This window comes from Motacilla alba, chromosome 10 (genome assembly GCF_015832195.1).
Source record: "Motacilla alba alba isolate MOTALB_02 chromosome 10, Motacilla_alba_V1.0_pri, whole genome shotgun sequence".
NCBI classification, from domain to species: domain Eukaryota; kingdom Metazoa; phylum Chordata; class Aves; order Passeriformes; family Motacillidae; genus Motacilla; species Motacilla alba.
Window position 1 is genome coordinate 6,762,713 of NC_052025.1, and position 22,349 is coordinate 6,785,061.

The following is a 22,349-nucleotide window of genomic DNA, read 5'->3' on the forward strand; positions in this document are numbered from 1 at the left end:
TGGATCTATTCATCCACTGGCCAAATGTAATGCAAACTTTTAGACCCTCAGAAACAAGAAATTAATCATGCCAACCACAAACTGCAAGAAAATTTAAGCCATATAAGAAGTGTACACAACTATACCTAACCACAAAGAGTTAACACAGGGAGTAAACTGAATATAAAGGGAAAGGCTACAAGAAGACTTAAAGTAGTAATGGATCCCAGTGACTAAACCACTGTAACCAATAAGTAACATTTGCTACAGACCTTACATTCACTGTAAGCCATATTTATATGTAACAATCTGGAATTTAATTCTATTTCAAGACAGTAAAAAAGCATGACTTGCTTTGAAACACAAAGCACAACAATAAAGACAAAAATGCTGGATGTACCTTGTATTTGGTCATGGTGCTAAAATGGTTGTTCCTGAAGAACACACAAAGCTCTCCCTCCTGGACAGCTGAAGTCAACTCACACAGTCCATGGTACGTCAATTGTGTAGCTGTGTTATTTAGGAACTGCTCAGCTACAAACCCTACAAAAGCAAAAATACTGTTATGTGTGTCTATTACACACTTGCTAATACAAGACCTGGAAAAAATAGTAGTATTTTTCCTATCTTCCCCCTACATCCCCATTGCCACAAGCCTTAGGGAACACATTCAAATGCTATATCCACTCATACTTTCCCTCGCTGTAATGGAGTATATAATTGATAGTCTAATTACAGGAGATAATACATAGCTAAGTTGAAATCTGAATACTGCCACAATAGGGGAAGTCCTTGCCAGCTTTTGAAAAAGTGTATTGAATAGATCAAGAGCATGCATCAGAGAAGCTGAGAAGACAAGCAGTGCCTGCCCAGGGACAGAGTGCAGCTCAGCACACAGAATGCAGCTCTTCCCACTTGTATCTCTACTCAGCATCACCCACATGGAAATTATCTAATTTAGATTTGGCAGGGCACATACTTTGATAAAATACAGAAAAACATTACTTACCTTCACTAACCAGTTCACTGTTTTCTGACTGTTTACAAGAAATTATCTTCTCCACCAGCTGATTGTAACTGCAGTTACCAACTGCTTTTACTATGTCAGCAACCTGCAGCAGGAAGGAACAACATGGAGGATTTATCTTTGAGAAGAACGCAGTTGGAAGCCAGTGGCAATTATTAATAAGACAATAAGAATTCCATAAAGAAAGGATGTTATCCCCTTAAAAAATCTAGGCCAAAACATTTTAGCCCAGAGTGTTACACATTTTGCTATTTCAGATCCTATTTTAAATCCTTCAGTTAACCCTTTACATCAACAGCTAAGGCAGATAGAGAACACGGCATGAGTTGGATCAGCTGGGCCAGGGTAAGAGAACAGCAACTCTCACCAACCAGGCATGAAAAGAAACTCTTAGGCATTATTATTTCAGCCAAACTCATCAGTTTCCCCCTCAGCAAACAACACCACTTTATTGTTTATTAAATAATGTAATTAAAAATAAATTACATGTTTGCTAAAGATGCAGTTCTCTCCAACCAGTTTCACCATCCTCATTTCTAAATAGCAGTGACTAAGAAATCAAAATTAAATGGAGGAGGAAAATAACTTTGTATTCCTTCCAAGTGTTCTCTAATAAGCTTGCAAAAATGATGACTGGGACACTGTATCTGGGGCAACTTGCTACTTCCCTCAGAAAAACAATTCTTCTTTAGAGTCATAGACGGCTTTTAAAGTAGTTTGACTATAGACCCAGGCTCTGCAAAGTTCCTGCACTAAAAAAACATAGTCTGTATTCACTCCTCAATTTTTCTGACTAGATTTAAAAACTTCATTACCGTATTCATTATTGACTTGTTAAAATTTGCAAATATCTCCCATCCCACCAATAACATTCAGAGTAACTTTTTTTAAAAATAATTGAAACAAAGTTACCTGAGGGTCCACTAACCACCCATGGTACAAGGGGATATCGAGCAGATCAAACACTATGCATTCAGGTGTGTATTCAAATACTCGGACACCTGTGAACTTCACATTGACATCCAGACCCGTCTGCAACTTATGCAGAATTGCCATTGCATCACTCATATTCTGACAACAGAAAGAAAAGAACAGAACAGATGACCCAACACAGCTTTGTACACTTGGTGGTTACTCTTGTAACCCTTCATCATTTAGCACTCATCAACTCAACACTTCAAAAAAAAATTTTAAAGGGTAAATTACCTAAACAAATGTTTCAATACACATTTACTTTACACATTGTGCCAGGAGATATATGGAATCTCCTTCCAATCACCTCTACCTGATTGTTTCTTCTTTTACCCCCATAAACTACTTTTAGGCAGTTCTGACTGCTTTTAGGTCTATTTCCCAAAGCCACAAGCCAGATGTTTGCAGGAAAACTGAATTATAAGGGAATCTTCAAGGGACTTTTCTTGAGGTTTCTTATCCCCTTTTAAGCCTTCCCTTACAAGTCAGGCTGAAGTACTTGTCACTACATAATGAATGATCTACACAGATCCACTTGGCAACTCCAATTTCAAGGTTCAGTACAGAGAATCATAGTCTTAATTGTTCACCACTTATTTTCTTTAATAAAAAACATTTTCTGTCTTATTTTGGGCATACCTTTAAATGGCCTGTAGATTCTACTGTTGAAACAAGTCATGAAAGTAGCACTTATTATAGTAGTGATCCCAATGGAATCCTAAGGAGAATTATCAAGTTATGAAGTTCCAATCACAGAAAGGAAAGATGAGCCAAAGAAAACGTGCTTTGTGAGACTGTCATCTTGAACCAACAGATTAAAAAAAATTCCCGACATGCAGGAAAAAGAATTTTCCACTAAGTGAGAAAAGTCCACAAGAATACGGTCAGAAAGTCTGTGTAAAAGATTTGGGGAAACTGAGGCACTTTGTTGCTTGTTTGGGGGTTTTTGGGTTTTGCAACTATTCTGCTGTTTAAGAGGAATTCAGGCTTAGAACAATGGGAAAATAGCATGACAAAGACCAGAAATGCAGATTGGACAGGAGATGGAGACAGCAAAGATTCACAGACTGAAACTACTGATGGCTAAAGACAGCTGCTTCTGTTGTCTTCTGATCAGAATCTGCACTTGAGCATGGCTGCTACAAATGAGGGTTTTAATGCTTGCAGCCCTTTAACTGCCCTGCTCTGGCAAGTTTCCACGATCAGGAATGGAACTGCTCCCACTACGTTACTACAAGCTGCTTCATCTCACTAACAACTTTGCTGTCACAAGGTTTAGGATTTAGCAAATTTTTTAAGTAATTCTCAAGACCGGCTTCACCTTTTAAGTTTTTATCATTTTAAAAGCAAACCAAACCACTTCAACAAGAGCATGTCATTAGGAGGGGACAGATATAAAATACAAAAACCTGTCTGTTTTGAAAGAAATTTTGCCATAATCTTACTCTGCTGAATGAATAAGAAGTCCATAGTAAGTCAGCACTAGCCATCCACAAATTCAGACCATACATCTACAGACAATAGCTGCATTTATTTTGTTAATGTTTACTTTGCAAACAAAGCCGGATTACATCAAACGACCAGAAAACCACAGAAGTTTCTCACTACAATTTCAACATTATCACTTCTACTTTAACTATTTCCATACCTTCAAGGCAACTTAGAAGACTTCTAGAACAGAAGGCCTCTTTGAAATTACATGGTTAAAAACTTCAGGTATGTGACATTTATATTGTAAACCCATATATCTGAGCATAGAAAGCTACAGAGGTTGTACTTTCACCTGGCATAATCTTTTTCATCACCCTCCTATAAGCTGATTATAGCTATAACCTTCTACAACACCAAATTGTATGGAAAAAAATAGCCAATTCCATTTATTACAGAAGTAATTCCTATAATCTGATACAAATCAATCTTAAGTTCCTCAATTTGGCTTCGACACTGACTGAGAACAAGAAAAAATGACCTAAGAATAAACAGAACTACCTTGAAACCTTATACCTATTAAAAAATTCAAATTCACTTTTCCATGAGTAACCAAAAAAACAGCTATGACTACATTATGTATTTATATACTAAATAAACAATTTTAAAATCTAATAGCATTATCTTCAGTACAGAAAGAATTCTGTGATGACATGTAAGTAGTGGTCAGTGCAAATAGCATTGCCTCTCATAACACGGGATCAACCTCTTTTTGTCCATCACGATTAAGAACACAGACCTCTCTTACTCATTTTACATCCTCAGAGAAACTCTGGCAGGCACCACTGAACAGAGCAACTGAAGGACATGCAACAGAAGACTTCAAAAAGCAACCACCCTGTTACATACTTTTATTAGTACCCTTGTGTTACACTTCCTCAATAAAACCTGTTTTACTTCATTACTGTTATTTCATAACAGGAGGAAAAAAAAGTGTCTTCTGTTGACAAATAAGGAGTTTTTCTTCACTAATGGCACATATATAAAATTATTACTCTACATCAAGCCCAGACAAAAACAAACTACAAACAATGGTCTGTATGCTTCTGGTTTTTAACAAGGTGATAAACCCTAGGTGAGAGAAGTAGTTTTAGTTTCCTCAGACATAAGCAACTGTGCTTCAGGAGGAGCTCCTTACCTGCTCATAATTAAGTCGCTGAATTTCAGATATCTCCTTAGGTTTTGCGTCAAGAATGTAGTCTCCTAAAGGAAAGCAAAAATGAAAATGAATTTATTCCACAATCAAAGCTTCAACATTTCTGTGAACATTTCTGACTGAAGCTGACTGATAATGAATACCACAACTGAAGGTTTTCTACCAAATTAATGAGATCACATTGTTTTATAACCTGAATTCATAACTATGGAGTAAAATATGAATATAAAAACTTAGTAAGATTATTTTAAGAAATAAAATTCAAATGGCCAACTGCTACTAAAGCAACATTTCATAATCTCTTGGGGTATCATACCAATCTCTCCACTATTCAAAAACTAGCCTCCCTCTGTGCCTCAGCTTAAAAATATAAAAAGGTCAAACTGTTCACAGTAACGTATGTAATTCTGTACACTATTTAAAAAGACAACCACTTATCGTGACTGATACTGTGACTGTTTTGCAATGTTTTAAACACCAGTAAGTCTATAAAACTTGTTGTGTTGGTTTTGACTGGAACATAGTTCACTCTCTTCACAGTGGCTGGTGTTGGGCTGTGCTTTGGATTTGTGCTGAACACAGGGCTGATAACACAGAGATGTTTTTGTTATTGCTCAGCAGGGCTCACTCAGAGCCAAGGCCCTTCCTGCTTTTCACAGGGCCACGCTGGTGAGGGCTGAGGGGGCACAGGAGGCTGTGAGGGGACACAGCCAGGACAGGTGACCCACACTGAGCACTGGGACGTTCCAGACCAGGTGACATCATCCCCCAGTATGGGGAGAAGGAGGAGGAACACTTGGAGCAATGGATGGTGTTTTCTTCCCAAGTCACCACATGTGACAGGGCGCTGCTCTCCTGGGGACGGCTGAACACTTGCCTGCCCGTGGGAAGCAGTGAATTAATTCTCTGTTTTGCTCTGCTTTCCCTATATTGAGTCTTTAACTCAACCCACAGGTCTTCTGGCTTCTACCCTTCCCCATTCTCTACCTGATCTCACTGGTAAGGGAATGAGCAAGGGGCTGCCTGGGCTTAAACCACAACACTCGTATTCCACCTTTGTCTACAATGCAAAGGTAATAAATTAGTTAATAGTTAATCAACACACCGAGGTTCAAGATTTACAACATCTTTAGAGACTAGTATCCACTTTCCAGATTTTATTTCAATGTTTTTGTACTTATTCCCTTGCTCCATTACTAAACTCAGAAAAATATCATTATAAGTTTCTTAATTTATACTCTTTAACTTGAAAGTGGTTGAAGCCTCTTTTGCTAGTTTTGGCTTTTTTTTTTTTTTCAGCTGTAGAAGAACTGTAGAAGAACTACTAATCCTGTTGAGTAAATAGGAACCTAAATAATTTGAACACAGTTTTATTATTCAATTTAGTAAGATAATTCCAGAAGCTAAAATATGCCTTCAAGAAAGAAAACACATTTAGACAACTGGAATTATGTAGTGACATCAGACAGTATTGTGTCATCAATGCAGTTATAAGAAATGCTTAGACACAGGGAGCAAGATTTCTTAGTTTTTGGAGAAAATTATGTAGGTAACTTTCTTCCTCAACCAGAAGACTCAGCAATTTGCTTCTGAAAAGAACAAGCTATGTTCTTTACAAGCAAAATGAAAGAAAATATCATAAGGGTTTTTTCCTCCTGCTTAAGAAAAATCAAACCTAGTCTACTGAGTTCAAACATTTTATATTTGTCAGGCTAAAAGGGAAGGAAAAGTAGTACATAAAGCTTAAGTACTATCACAACTGCACTTTTAACACCTGGATCATCAGGATTATTAAAGTTCCAGCCCTGTCAGACACAAAGAGCTGCAGTTTTGCTGAACACTGCATATGATACCAGAGTAGTGCCTGCAAATGAAACCTCAATCCCTGTGAGGACTACATTAATTTTTCTTGTTATTTTAATTGGGTCATACTTCCAAGGATTAGAGTTACTATAGACAATTAAAGAAAGAGTTGACTTACTACATTCTGTCAAATATAATAAAACAACACTGGAAGAGACATGAATAATTTTAAATCTGCCAATGTGTTGGTGCACTGAGCCATACCAATGGCATCACCTAGACCAATCACTTTGGAAAGCAGTGCAGAAAAACTTCTAAAAACAGCTAAGGAAAAGCATGAGTAACTGAATACTGTACGTAGTGTTCTGGAATCAAATAAAAAGCTGAATAAAATAGTAAATACATAAAACAGTTCTATGTTGCTACGTACTACAAAGTACAACATACAAATGAAAGTGATTTATTGCAAGTACTAACCTAAGTATTCCATCAGCTGTTCAGCCGTTATGATTTCCATCATCGGTGGCAGTTTAATCTGTCAAAGTGAAAGTATATTCTCTTTAAAACACCAAAACACTACGATTTAAAAGCATGGTACTTCTAGACAGAAGACTTCTGATTACATTTCCCTCACTAGTTTATAAGGCCATTAGCATACTGGACCTCTACTAAATAGCAGCCACAAGAAGAGATTAAAAAGGCACTTTGGTTTTTAGAGAAACCACATGCATGCAGCACTTTCTCCCAGGTGCACATCTGCATAGTGCTCCCTTCTCCCACCAAAACATTTCTCCAGCACCCCCCCTCCACCTCACAGGAACCCACACCACTCGCTGCAGTGGCTCAACTACAAGCACTGAGAATTAACAGACTGGGAACTGTTAAGAAAACTTCCCCTCAAGTCTTTGACTCCCCACCTTCATTAAAATTCCTAATTGAGTATTAGCTGAGTATTTTGACTATTAGCTCAAAAAGTTCCTATGTACAAAATCTCTAAAGGATCTAGTGTCAGTAGCTGCTGGGACAGGGAAACCAAAGCAGGTACAAGGAAATGACCTCCCAGCCTCTCATCCCATGTTCACATTCCAAGGTTTAACCATTTGGCTTAACCCCACACAAAGCAGACCAGACACACAGAACTCTGTGGTGAATATTCCATTCCCCTCTTCCCTGATCTATTCCCACCATCATCATGTGCTAAAGCTAACCACCTTGGCAGAGCTAAAAGCTTCCTGCATTCTCATCTCTTCCAGCATCATGGGTAAACATTTTGGTTGAACACTTCCATTTACTGAAGGAAGAAATGTAACAGGCAAAGCACAAACATACAAGGACATGCTTCTGGCAATCTGAAGAAATACTACAAGAGGACATACACCTTAAACACAGTGCACTCAGTTTTTCTCTGCATAAATGCAAATTTTAGTTTTCTAGGCTTTGGGGTTGGTTTGTCTCAGGGGTTGATTTTTAAGCTCTCTTCAGTTTTCAGTTTTCTCATCCTATCTCCCTCCAACATCTTGCCATTCAAAGTCTACAACAGGTATTTATTATATTAGGAATTTTTTAATCAACTTCCTCAATACTGATCACTGCTGTCCTTGACACATATAGAAAGACATGACGTGAGACTGTTAACTCAGGGTTGAGATTTAATAGGTTCCACCTACTTTTCTGGTTGTGGACAAGGAAGAAGTAGAAAACCAGGAGATGGAAGAGTAATCTACATAAAGACCTTGATGCAGCACCCCAAACTCAAATATACAGTATGGCAACATACCACTTTATTCACACTGTGATGGAGAGGGTTTTCAGTATGAAAACTGAGCTATTTTAATAAGTTTGTGGGGAAAATGAGGTGTGTTTGGGCTACATCTGTCTTAGCAATTTTAATTATATTGGACAAAAGATAAATGTGTTAAATATATGTAGTCACAAGAAATTCCATTAAATTTGGAAGAAGAAAGAGACCCAAGTTTATATGGCTTCCTTATTTATACTCTAAGAAATATGTCCCTACTTGGGTTAGAGTTTACATATGCCACACATTGATCAGCCCAGAGACAGTGGGCTCATGAAGAAGGTGGTAGTACTGGGATCTGGGAAAGGAATTAAAGAAGAAAAATCAGGCATGCATGGGTACATGGTTTTTTGAAAATATTAAAAGAAAGACAACTGATTATAACTTACAGAACTCTTCCCGAAACTAATGCTCAAAAGGCTAAATGCTTTCATACTCTGATTTTTCCACAATATTCATACTGAGTATTCACATAAATATAGTGTATTGAGCCATGTAAACAATAGGACTACAAGTTCAAAAAGCTGCTTCTTAAACTCTTAGTTGGGACTGGCAGCATTCCAGTCTTAGCAAACTAGCTGTGCACACCCCTGAGCCAGGGCTCATCACCGCTCCTAAGGCACAGAACAGCATCACCTCCACCAGCCCTGCCTCAAGTGCTGCAGCACTGCTACACATCTGCTGCAGCACAGATGTGCCAGTATAATATGAAGGAAAATCAGCATCGCTCCCTCGACTGTTAACTGGGTTCCTGTGATGATTCTTTCAGAATTGAGGTTAGCTCTTTTTATTATTTATTTAAACCATTTGTTTCAGCTCAGTCAGCATTGCTTGGGGGGTTCTGCTCTGCACCACATTTGGAACCTCTAGAAGCATGCTTACATGACAAACACCAACTCTAAAGCTCAATTACACAGCTTACCTCTATTTAAGCTCTATGTATAGAGCTTAAAATAGCACAACATAATATTCCTATCACTGGTTAACAAATGGAATTTTCCCTCACAACTGTAAAGCTAACCATTTATTTTTTACTGCAGAAAAAGAAAAGTGGTTTTACTCATATTTCCAGGATTTCTCAAAGCTGGATATTTTAGCAAGCTACATCTCAAAATTAACTGCTTGATTAAATGTTAAGCAAAGTTAATTGGTTACTTCATGGCATAATTTTAGGGCTGGCATGTGTACTGGGACCTTGATCCCACCTTTAAAGTGGGTTAATGGGGTTTCAATGCATTCTAAGTACTTCTGAACAGGGCTGACTTAAGGATATACAGAGAACATGACATTTCTCAGCTGTTCAGAGCTTCACTGCAAGCACTTAAGTGACAGGAAATGCACAGTGAAGAGGAAATGGGAGAGAAAAATACCTTAGGACTTAAGGGAGAGCAAAACATCATACAGAACCACAGTCATTATCCAGATAAATCAACAGAAGAAAACAATTTAAGCAACAGTAGTAGAAGCTGCTGCTGTCCATAACAATCTGTTCTTTTGAGGGACACATTTTTGCAATAGGTCTCAATGTTTAGTTGCTAGATTTTACATCAATTCCACATTTTTGGAAAAATGCTTTTCCTCAACTCTCACCCACTTCCTGTACCCCTCTACTGCAGTTTCCTGGTCCTTTGCCCTGATGGCTCTTTCTAACTCTAGTTACATTTTAGTTCCTACACTCAGGAGTGGGAAACTTAGCCCTTCTCACACAACTACAGCATGACATACAGTTGAGGCATATTTTAATTAAAAGACAAGACTGGCAAATAAATTTTCATATGGAGCAGATTGTCTAATGAAACTTACACAGTTTCTATGAGTTAGACTATAAACCCCAAAACTACATAATACTAATTTTCCACTGTATTCTTCCACACTACAGAAGGGCTTAAAAAAAATTAAGTGATATAGTCACGCACAGTGGGTAACACTTTTGAAAATACTATGAATATCAAAAGGGTCCAAGAAAATTTCTAATGGCTTATATAATAAGTCTTATATAAGACTTATAGTCTCAAAACATGTTTATCTAAACCATGCAACTCCTCTGAACACAGTGTTCCAGAGAGGTACGGGTAGCTTCAAGCAGCTTTGACAAAAACCAATTAATATTCTCTGCAAATAAGTGCCCCGGCCTGGCAGGAACAGCTCCACAAACCTGTGACCCGACAGCGTGTGCTGCCACTCCACGTCCTCGGCGTCTCCCCCTCCGCCAGGTAACCTCCAGCCCCTGGGAGTGGGCTTGTTGCTGTGCTGGGCACGGCTCCAGGCTGGGAGCTGCGGGCTCAGCTCAGCCCACAGGTGCCGGAGGAAGGGAGGCTGCCAAGCCCCGCTGAGCAATCTGCGCCAGCTCTGGCCATACGGACGGGCAGAGCGCGACAGGGACAGCGCATCACGTGTGAAGGGCCAGTGCCAGCCCCCAGAGCAGGCACCGCCACTGCAGCCTCTGACAAGCGGAGCGCAGATCAGCGGGAGCTCACTGTGCTCAGCTCCTCTCAAAAGGGCCATCTGAATGAAAACCTAACATTAAGAATTTCCAAGTAGAATTTTTTTACTCTACCTCTTCTCTGCACGTCAGTTTGGATACATCTAAGCAAGAAAATGGTTATATAACATTTACTTACATAAATGTTATGATACCTAAATAAGTAATTCATACAGTTCTAAAAGTTTCCAAAATTTTAGTAGAACTATGTGTGTAGGAACACAGCTCCTTCCATTTGTTGAGAGGATTATGACACAAAAAACTTTCAAAGACATTTTCAAATATGCAATATCACTATTCTCCTACATAAGGACAAGATATTCCATATGCATGCATTTCTCAACACAATATTAGTATCATTTATATTCTAATTGTATAATATTTTCCCTTTGCTTATTTTATGCTTCACAATCTTCCCTGGACATTTCAGATACGTAATTTCTGTGCAACATATTAAGGTTCACAGAGTCCTTCAGGTACAAGACATCACATCCTACCTAAGAAGCACAGAGCAGAATCACATGGCACCCTCACTAAGCTTTTAGCATCTGATGATTGCCACATTCCCCCGCCCCAAATTACATTTCATGAAATGCCAGAAGTTATCATAAAGTGTTGCATGAACTACAGCTAAGAAAGATCACAAAAGGCCCTTAGAAAAGCCAACTTTGCATTGCTAAGCTTAACCACATAGTGAGCCACAGGCCTGAGCTAAAACTGAGCAATCTCCAGACTTAAATAAGCTGAAAAACAGTGTGCTACACTATTCTATATCAGAGAACAAAACTCATGCTTGTACATACATTTAAAAATGCTTGTTTCAATCTCCACTTCTGCTTCATTTCCATCACACAAGTCTAAGTGGTTACGACACTGTTTTGCACAACAGCTGTTCTGCACAACAGCTACTTTTCCAAGTTGATATCATAGTGCTTTTGTTTTTCTTCTTCGACCATTTCTCTAACACTCCTGCAGCAGAGTTCCCTCCTACAGGCTAAACTGCAAGCTACACTTAGACAGGCAGACTGCAAAAACACTTCAAAAGAAAAGTAATTTCATAATTTTAATATTTAAAACACAGCTTCTGCAATCTGCCACCTCAAAGTTTTATGCATCCTTTGAAAGTAGTGGATAAAAGAGAGGGAGCAGTTTTATCACAAGCTTAGTTCCAAAACCTGGTACTTTCAAAATGGAATTTGAACAGTCACAGTGGGTGCTACTATTTCAGAATTTCCAAAACCCCAACTGCCAAACCAGTACTGCACTTAAGCTGGCTGAGACCAGATCTATCCACAGGATGACCAGAACTCTCAACCCTGGCAGGAAAGAGTTCTAAAAAGGAAAAATGATGGCTGATACAGGGAATAGAACCCAAGGCGTAACTGTTTAACTTGGTATTCCCTGTTGTGATTCTATTTTTCCTCCTCACGCTCTTTTAAAAAGAGCATCTTCTTATGCTCTTTTTTCCCCATTACATGTAGTTTCTTTTCACCTAATATGTACTATGGTATTCTCATTCTACTTTTGCCTATTTTCATCTTTCAGTCTGCCTTCTTGTTCCCCAATTTTAATTACTTGACCCAGTCTAGTGTTCATGTTGGTTCAGGAGGAGTGAGAAGGTGGATGCCTATCCAAGCCGCTGTCAGTGATGTACAGATGAGCTGCCACCCCAACAGCTGTGAACGTGATTCTTGACTATGAACTGGGGAAAAGAAAGGCCAATTTGTAGAGGCAGTAATTAGGAAAATCAATTACAAGCAGCTACAATATATAACCAAATAACAGGAAAACCCTAAAGCCCATAAATAATAACTTGTGGTGACAGTTTCACCAGTTTAGCTGCCTGTCTGAAACTCATGTAAATTCTGCTGATGTTTTACACAGACAGAACTACAGAAAACTTCCTGTAATCTGAGCAATGAGAAACAGTAGGGCACTCCTAAGGGGTATTTTGGTTTTTGCCTATTTATAAAACTGTGTACTACCTTAATTCTCATTAATGTAATATTTAATCCCAGCAGAATGTCAGTTAAAATTTTGTTTGGAGAGCAGCAGCAGAGGGAAAAGGAAAAATGTTTAGGAACAACACCTCCAAATACTTGAATTCAAATAACAGGACCAGTGCTGTCCCATTTACATCTTCCATTAAATCAAAGATTAAAAAGGAAGACCCTGTAACTAAGAGTTCTTTTTAAAATGCCCCCCCCCCAAAATGATAAGGAATGGCAAGTTTTTCAAGTCACCCCTAGACGCCCAAGAGGGAGCACAGAAAGCAAGTGTTCAATACTGAAGCCTGTGACAACATTCACACCCTCTTGAGGATAGCAGCACCTACGTAAGGCAATACTTTAAAGTCACACACAAATTCCCTCTACTGCTTTTACTGATGCTTAAATACCACCATCACTGTACCCAGAGTTTTCTTTCTGATGTCTGAGCTATTCTGCTCAGAAAAATGTGTAGAAATTGTAACTCAAGCAAGAGCATTAATCTTCTGCAGTTACCTGCATCTAAACAAATTTCTTCTCATAACATATTTCCATTTTGACCTTTTCCTAAGTCACCTGTCACACTGCAAACAACCTCTTACTTTTCCAATACCAAATTTCTTCTTCTTGCTACTACAACATAAAAGCTATTCCTGTAAAGCTTTCCTGTTTCAGGACTCTGTTCTATCAGCTCTTCAGTCTTCCGGGGCTGAATTGCCAGCATTTCCTGAGATGTGCCCCTCATCCTTGTTTTGCAATGCACACAACCTTACAGCTTTCCTCCAACAGATACTCATTTCACAGAGACATGTTAATAACTACATTACGGCTTAGATTTTAATTACTTAAAAGATAGGGAAAAAAACTACGGGAAATCCACATCCACAATGGCTAGAGAGAACAAGAACTTCCAGGTCTCAAAGCTGCACTTGATCACTACCCGATTTATTAATTAATTTAAATACAATCTATACTGCATAACTGTATGAATGTGTCCCTATTACCCAGGCAGATACTCGTACAAATCCATATTTTGTACAATTCTGCATTTCGTACAACTCTACATACGCTTTATTATATGAAACTAACCTATTTTCCAAAAATATTGCTTATGTGCTCAGTGCTATAAATAGTAATCTTTACTTACTAGAAACCTGTACACATCAGTAAACTATTATATGTTATATATTGCTCAACTTAGTAAACATCATTTAAGACATTTTAAGAGAACAACAAAAAGTCTATGTATGACAGCAGCATCTAAGTAGTATTTTAGCAACATACTGCACGGCAGTATTTGTTTTCCAAGTTCTATATGTGAGACACGTGCTTAACAGCAGAAATAAGCCTGAAATATTTACTGAAAGAATCACGGATTGGTTTGGGTTGAAAGAGAGCTGAAAGATCATCAGGTTCCAGAACCTCTGCTATAGGTAGGGACACCTTTTACTAAACCACATCGCCCAAAGACCAAACAAGCCCGGCCTTGGACATTGGTAGGGATGGGGCATCCAGAGGTTCCCTGGGCAACCTGTGCCAGTGCCTCATCACCCTCACGGGGCATAATTTTTTTCTTATATCTAAATTTGCCCTCTGCTAGTTTGAAGCCATTCCCCTTTGCCCTACCGCCACATGCCCTTGTCAGAAGTTCCTCTCCAGCGTTCTCGCCAACGTCCTTGTCCTAAACAGCACAAACTTCCCGCGGTGCCCTCACGCCGCGGCGGCTCGGGAGCCCCGCACGCTGCCGGCGCCACACGAGCCGCCCGAGCGGCCCCGCCCGCCCGGCCCCGCCATGGCGCCCGCCCGCCCGGTACCTTCCAGGCCAGGAGCAGCACGTTCATGATGGCCAGCAACGGGCAGGGGCCGTTCTCGTTCTGGGTGATGACGGGCGTGTTCTCCTCCTTCCAGCGGACCCACTTGATGTGATAGACCGACTGGCCCGGGAAGCGTTCCTTGGAAGCGGAGAGGAGCTGGGAGCCCGCCGCCGGCCTGTCCCCTTCGGGCTCCGGGGCCGGGCCCCCCGAGGAGGCCCCCGCCACCACCGCCTCGTCGGCGTCGCTGTTGAGCTCGGAGCTGCTCGGGCAGCAGGAGTGCAGGTTGGAGAAGGACTCCAGCGAGTCCAGGCTGCGGGACTCCTCCCCCGGCGGGCTGGGAGCGCCGCTGCTCCCGGAGCCGGCTCCCGCGGGACCGCTCTCCGAGGCGGGCGCCGCTCCGGGACTCTCCGGCACCGCCAGCCCCGCGCCTTCCGCCGTCGCAGCACCCTCCGCGGCCCGGGAGGGGGACGCGGTCTGAGGGGCCGCGGCGGGAGCGGGGGCCGGCGGAGGGGAAGGGCTGCGCCGCCCGCCGCCCTCCTCGGCCTCCCTGCAGCCGCCCTCGCCCGCCGCCGCCTCTCCCGGGCGGAGCCGGCTGGCAGCGCCCCCGCCGCCCGTCTGCAGCGAGCCCGGGGGCGGCGGGGGCTGCGCCAGGCTCTCCATGCCCGGCCCGGCCGCTCCGCTCTCTATTGGCACCGCAGCGGCTGCGCCTCCGCCCGCAACGCCCGCGACGCCATCACAGCAGCGGCGCCAGCTCCGCCCCGCCGGGGACGTGCGGGCGGGGGGGGAGCGGCCGCGGGTCACGGCGGGGCCCGGGGCGGGGGGGCCCCGGGGCGGGGCGGGCAGCGGGAAGGGGAGGGAAACAGGTGAGTCCGGCTCTCCCAAGGGTGCTCGGTGCTTTTCCTTGCGGTTTCTTAGACAGACGGACTATAAAAAATACGGCTGTGGCGAGTATTATAGATAATTTGAACAATTTGATTGTATAGACTTACTGAAAGAGAGGAAATTTAGGGTAGGTATTAGGAAAATATTCCTCACTGTGAGGGTGGTGGGGCACTGGCACAGTTTGCACAGAGAGGCTGCAGATGCCCCATCCCTGGAAGCGTTCAAGTCCAGGTTGGATAAGGTCTTGAGCAACCTGGGCTAATGGGAGGCGTCCCTGTCCACGGCACGGGGCTGGAAATAAATGTTAGTTAAGATCCATTCCAACCCCTTAACGTTCTGTGATTCTTTAAGAATTAATATGAGTGTATTATTTAGACTTTACCCCAATGAACCTCTCCTCTCCCTACAGAAATCTTCAACTTTTAATCACAAATTTTAAATAGTCTTGGGATAATTAGGATTTATCCTCTCATTTTATTCTCAGCAGCTCTCTAATTTGAAGTCTGTAAACACTTGCATCAGCTTCTGCAGCGTTACCTGAGGTACATTAACTGTAACTTTGCATTCTATGTGCATTTCCATAATACCTTCTCTCACCTGTATCAGTGACAGATGGAAGTTGTTTTTTATTCTGACACAACCATAGGAATGGAAAAGCACAAATATAAAGGGCTGACAGTAAACGGAGAAACTTGGCACAAACTCTAATATAAAAAATAAATCTTTGGGATGGCACAGTTGATAGAAGAATCAGCATAAGGACGAACAAGAGAGGAAACATTTTGTTCAGATGTCTCACATTTGTATTTCTATGGGAGGATTTTCCTATACCCTTGAATTGTGAAGAGACAGTCTCAGAATGACAAGTCCCTGTTCAGTGGGGACACTGCAACCCTTCACAACATGTAGAGCATCCGGAGAGGTCGGTGACCTAAAATAAAACTCTAAAAGTAAGTAAATTATTTTGTGCAAGGAAAAATTGTGTATTTGGTAAGGGAATGAAGGAAACCAGAGCAAAACTCTAAAAGTAAATTAGTTCTCTGCGAGGAACAGGCACGTATCCGGTGAGGGGACAAAGGCCAGCCGCCCGTGCGGTCTGTCGGTGCCCGGCGCGGCGAAGGCTCCGTAGCGCCGGCCCCGGGCGCGCCGGAAGCGGCGGGAGAGGCCCCGCCCCTCGCGCTGCCCCGCCCTGGGGCGTGTCCGCCCCTTCCGCTGGACCCCGCCCCTTGCGCGCGGGCGGGGCGGGGCGTTCCGCGCGCTCTGGGCGTGTCCCGCGGCCCCGCCCCGCCGGCGGCGTCTGGAGCGCGCGGAGCGGAGGGAGGGGGGGCAGCGCCGTCGATCGCGGCCGATCCGCGGCCGTTCCGTGGGCGGGAACAGTCCTCCGGAGCGGCGGGGGACAAAGCGGAGGGAGGCGCCCGGCTCGCCCCTCCCCATCCCGCCCGGCGCCGGTCTGTGGCGGATGTGCCGTGGGTAGGCGGCGGCGGCGGCGGGGCCTGCGCCCGGTCGAGATGGATCTGGCGGGGACGATAATCCTGCTGTGCTCCTGCGCGGCGGGCGCTGGAGGTGAGGAGCCGCCCGGCCTCGCGGGGCCCTGGTTTGGGGTCGCCTCCCTTCCTCTCTCCCTCCCTCACCCCCCCCCCCCTCTCTCTCTCTCCCGTCTCCGGCGCTCGGGGCTGGGGGCGGCGGGCCCCGCTCTCTGGGGCGCCCCGGCGCCAGGGCCGCGGCTGGGCCGCCAGCCGGGCTCCCCGTTCCGCCCGCCGCTTCAGCCCGCCCGGGCCTCTCCCCCGCCGCCCGGGGCCGGCCTGGCACCCCACGCCTTCCCCGGGACTTTCCCCGCCGAGGACCGGGTCAGTTGTCCTCCGCTCTTCTTCCCCCTCGGGTCCTTCTCTCCGCGCTCGGCTGTGTTTGTTTTCCCCTCCCGGCTCCGCTTCCGTCCCTCAGGACTTCCCGCCCGGTCCCGGTGGCCGCTTCCCGGCTCCCTGCCCTCGCCCTCGCCGCCGCTCCTCTCTCCCCGAAACCAGGAAGGACGGGCAGGCGGAAAGTTCAGCTTAAGGAAATAAAAGAGGAGCTCGGGTTCTTCCCGAAGTGTGACCGTGACTTCCAGGAGAGTCTCCGCTCTCCCAGGCCGGGGCAAAATTCCCTTGTGTTTATGGGGACGTGTAACAGTATCGCCTCCCGTTAGGAATTGTTTCTCGGAATTAGGAGCTGGGCAGTTTCTCCACGGCGCCGGGTAATGTTTAATTGGTCAAATTCTGGCAGGGAAAATAGTTTCGACTTTGTACAGAGAAAGAGTTTCGGAAAGGGTGGACTTGGGAGGGTGCTTCTAGAGAACTGTGGGTGGAACAACTGATACAGACTTGTTTCCTCTGTTTCATTGGGCACCTCGCTGATTTATCTGGGCTCTGCCTCTGTCTGCATCAATATGTAGGTTTATTAACAAAGAAGCTAGCGCTAAATGCTGGTCTTCCACACATTCTCAAAAAGTAACATCAAAGTAGGGGGAACTTCAGTAGCTTGTACTTGTGGCTAAGCCGTGAGAAAAAAGCAGGGTGATTTGCACGGTCAGAAGCCATCCTGTTATTTGTATGATTAGGAGTGGGATGCACCAAAGAATTTAGGTTTTTCTTCGTAAATTTTTGTAAGCTATCGGGATATTTCAGACTTAATTGTTGGCATGCTTTCAAGGCATCTTTGTTTTCTGAACTAAATGGTGCTGGCACAGAACTAACTCACAATAATTAATTAACCAGTTGTGAGAGTTGTTTTCACTGTTTAATTCCAGGCAGGCAGTTGTGCCTTAAAAATCATAGTAAAAATGTGAGGTGCAGTCCTCTGGATATATAGATGAAAGTTCATGAAGTGTATTTCAGAAATTCCTGTTAATTTTTTTCTTTGAGAGAAGAATGGGTACCCTCAACATTTCTGGGCACTAGGAAGCACACCTCACTATTAGTTGGTAGAAGTGCATGTCTTTGGTGTGTAGCAGTGCAGGTAAATCATTAAAGAAAGATTAATAATGCTGGATAGAAATCTAGTGATAGTGCCAATATACATCTCTAAAATATCCAGTAGAACATTTTTGGTAAAAGTCTGAATGTAATTACGAAAGATTTGCCATAGTTCTGTGTTAAATTAAAAATGGACTTTCAAATTTAGGAAGGTCTATTTTACCTGTATTCACATTTCTAGAGTTTCTTCTATACTGCAAATATTTTTATTTATTGAAAAATAGAGTTCTTCATTTGTGTATTTTTCCTTCTAGGCAGGCATTAATATCTGTGCGGAAAGGGCAAGTTCATGATTCTTAAAAAAGTTACTGTGAGAGCAGTGCAAACTGGAAAGGACTGAAAAGAACCCCACAATTTACATTTCATTTATGTGCAGTGCATCTGGTCTCATTGATCCTTCACGGGTCTTGAAGCTAAGTTTCATTTATCTGTAAAGTTGTCTGGTTTTAAGCCACATAGGTATTAAATAGCAATCATTTTGGAAATTTCATTAATCTGCACTTTAAAAATAGTTAGGGGTTTGTATGTTGGGTCTAAGATTGGAGTATATTTACAGGATACCCGAGTTTGAACTCTCAGAATTACACAAAGCCTTGTGCCTGTGTACTGTGCAGGCATTCTACATATTCTATTGTAATAGTCTTTAGATATCAAGGTATAGATTAACAGAACCAAATGTAACATTAGCTCACAGCTAAGTAGGAATCATAAAATCAACTTCTAAAAAATGGTACAGCATAATTTGGATGGTTTATTTAAAAAGGTTTAGTGAAATCTCTTAGTTTTCTTAAAAAATAATTTTCACTTGTCATTTATATTGTTCTTAAAATTCTGTGAGGGAAATGCAATCAAAAGCAATCAGTGCTGCTGCCCTGGTGAAATGTACTGCAGAGTCTGTCTTGGGCTGCTTCATAGCTTTTGGTAAGTTATGTCTGTGTGGCTAAAGCAGACACGTTATCAGAAGTTTGGCCTAATAGGCCCAGAAACATTCTTGATCAGGTTCTGGTATTAGATCACTTCCAGTGTTTTCTTCTGCTTTCTTTGCTTCCAGTGCATAAATATCACCTTCATAACACCAATGGCCCGGCAGGTCAATTTGAATACTGTTTAAATAATATTAGAAAGAAAACCCAAACCATTAATTTTGTTAGTAATTTGGGAAAGCTAGAATTTAGTTTCTGGTATATGGTGTCTACTTGAGGTAGGGTGTATGTACCTTGACTTTTAAGAATTCTTTTTTTAAAAGTGGATCTCAGCATTTTCCCAACACCCCTGGAATTGCTTGGCTTAAGGCTTCTCTTCACTCACTGCTGCTGTCATGAATTTTGATGTGTGAAGTGGTGCTTAAGTTGGGTAATATTATTGGCAGCTTTTTGCAGCATGCTTTGTTGCATGTGATGAAGATGCACGCAGGTATATTAATCAGTACTTAATTATCCATGCATAATGATGTTCGTAGAGGAGTGGCAATAACTAATTTAACCTCTCCTTCTACCTAAGGGTCATTGAAAATAAAAAGGGAAAGAGCAATAGCAAGCACTAAGGAGAACTGCTGAGGTCTCTGACAAGCTTGGATTTAACAAGAGTGACCATGCTTTGGCTAGGCTGATGAAATGCTGAATATCATTGCAAATCTATGATAAATAGCTTGTCACTGGTACAGCATGCTCTTTTTAAGTTGCTGGGTCTTCCAAGTTGTATCTTAGTGGCTTGTGCTGCTTGATATTGAACTGCCTATTTCCCAGTGAGCATGGGAGAAATTCTGCTTTTTTTCTGGACACATGGGGGAGTTGTGGGAAGGCATTTATGAGCTATCAGCATCTGAGTGATTTAGTTGTGTTCTTATTATAAATTGAGAAGTACAGTAGCCTTCATAAATATGGCAGTGTTCAGCCTCCAGCATTTATTTGGAGTTTTAAATAAAAACATTATGGCTGAGACAGTGCCTAGTCAAGACAGCTGTCAGATGGTTGTTTCAGAAATGCCTATGGTAATTAAAAATAAATAAAATCAGGTGTTTAGGTGATTGCTTTGAGATACTGTTGCCCAAAAGCCTCAGACTGCAGTTTGTTTATACTTTTAAAAGATCCAAAGGTTCGTTTTTGCAGTGTGGCAGAGCCGCTGCACTGAGTTACTGCTGTCTGCTGGTCCTGCCCTGGCCGTGCACTCCCTCCTCTCCTCCTGGCGTGAGAAGTCAATCGAAAGAAAAAAATTATTCAGTTCCTGCAAGAGGTGTAACTAGAGTTGCTTTATTGAGCAAACCCAGGCCTGATGGGGAAGAAGAACTGGGACTTTCACAGGGTGGAGGGGAAGAGGGTCAATAAAAAGCAGACATAGACATCTGCTTGCACTGGTGTTGCCATACTGTCTGACCGTGCCCTAAATGGAGGCCTCAGTGAAGGGAAATGATCCTGACTTGACTTCTTGCTTGCATGTTTTTCTTTCACCAAAAACTCACTTGACCAGAAGGGAGAGAATATTTTTTCAGCTGAACCTAGTGCCAGTGCAAGGGAAGAATGGAAACAGAGTAGATGTAAAAGGGCAGCAGGGCCTGCCCTTCTGCTGGCAGTTTGGAAACAACAGCCTGAATAAATTCTTCGGAGAAGTCCACGTCAGGAGGTATATGGTAGAATTTCTGCCTTGCTAAATCTGAATGCAGTGTACATTCTTTAGTGTCCCATGTAAATGGAGCTTTTTTGTAAGATAGAAAAACTCTATGTTGAAAATAACTTGAAGCAAAAGTTGCTTTGATTATCTTAATTGAAATGATAATAATAATTCTCTACAAGATGTTTATCACATGCTGGCATTTTAAATCTGCAAATTAGTGATGATGCTTGCAGTAATAAGACTTGTCTGGTGAGTTAGCTTGGCTTCTGAACAATTTCTGATACTCTGTCAAGTTGTATTCTGTGCTTTTTTCCACCCCACTAACAAACTTGAGTTGTGCTTGAGCTATTTGCATTTGTCATGCAAGTCTTAATCTGAGTGGTTTAATGCAAACTTCATCTTTTAGAACAGTGCATGCTTGATTTATCCTCTTATGGCAAGTTAAATGTTATTCTGTTTTATAATGATGTGTATAAAATTAATAGATATTTATATTTACATGGGTAAACTTTCAGTACTGTTTATTACTAGTCTTTTTTTTTTTTTGTGCATGGAGTTAGCTTCCATAAAAATGTCCTCCAGAATCTTCACAGACACTGAGATTAGTCTGGCCAGCCTGTCATTCTCCAGGCCCTCCTCCTTGAAGATGGGGATGACATTTGTCAGGAGCTCCCCTCTGTTACAGTAACTTTTTAGAAAGGTGACGGAAGCCTTGAAGTGGTGTCAGCCAGCCCCCTCAGCACTCCTGGATGCATCCCATCTGATCCTGTGGACTTGTGTATACCCAGGTGGCTGAAGTGTTCCCTTGCTCAAGTCTGCTGCAGCTGCTGCTTCTCTCCTGCAGACTGGGAAGGGTTTGTCTGGGAGGAGAAGCTCTTCATGGTTTTCTCTGGGGAAATAACTGACCAGGGAATCATTTAGCACATACCACCAGACAACTCTTACATGTGTTTGCTCACCTTGTGCCAGGAAGCTTACAGCTAAAATCTCATGGATGATCCAATTTAGCCTTTGCATATGGCTGGCTAGAAGGTGAGAGTACATGCCTCAGACTCAATACCTGTCCAGTGGGAGTTGTTTGTTCACAACAACAACAACTGTGGATGCTTCACAGCTCTCTAGGGATCCTGAAGAGTTTGATATCCTCACACACAAAACATCTTTCACAGGGACTGGCACACTGAGACATTTGCCTAAATACTCTGCTGGATTCTGTTTTAAGTCCTTCCCGGTGTTTGGTTCTAAGCTCGTGAGAGCAAAGCTACCTTCCTGCAGGGAATTTGTCACAGGAAATGCCACATCTAGTTTAGCAAGTCTTTGGAAGACTATACTGTCAAGTTCA

General features: G+C 42.5%; 2 protein-coding genes across 2 annotated transcripts in view; one reads left to right on the forward strand and one right to left on the reverse strand.

The window, feature by feature from the left end:
- The window catches only part of MINDY2 (MINDY lysine 48 deubiquitinase 2), a 32,599-nt gene extending 17,313 nt beyond the window's left edge, over nt 1–15,286 (reverse strand). Inside the window, exons 1-6 of the mRNA XM_038147190.1 lie at nt 14,508–15,286; nt 6,903–6,960; nt 4,605–4,669; nt 1,919–2,077; nt 989–1,091; nt 380–522 (exon numbers count right to left, since the gene is read on the reverse strand). Coding sequence (XP_038003118.1) covers nt 380–522; nt 989–1,091; nt 1,919–2,077; nt 4,605–4,669; nt 6,903–6,960; nt 14,508–15,167 — 1,188 coding nt within the window. The 5' untranslated portion in view covers nt 15,168–15,286. The remainder of the gene's footprint in view (nt 1–379; nt 523–988; nt 1,092–1,918; nt 2,078–4,604; nt 4,670–6,902; nt 6,961–14,507) is intronic.
- A 1,377-nt stretch (nt 15,287–16,663) lies between these two features.
- Nucleotides 16,664–22,349, forward strand: part of ADAM10 (ADAM metallopeptidase domain 10) — a 42,105-nt gene continuing 36,419 nt past the window's right edge. The window contains exon 1 of the mRNA XM_038147189.1: nt 16,664–16,952. Within this exon, the coding sequence (XP_038003117.1) occupies nt 16,898–16,952 (55 nt within the window). The 5' untranslated portion in view covers nt 16,664–16,897. The remainder of the gene's footprint in view (nt 16,953–22,349) is intronic.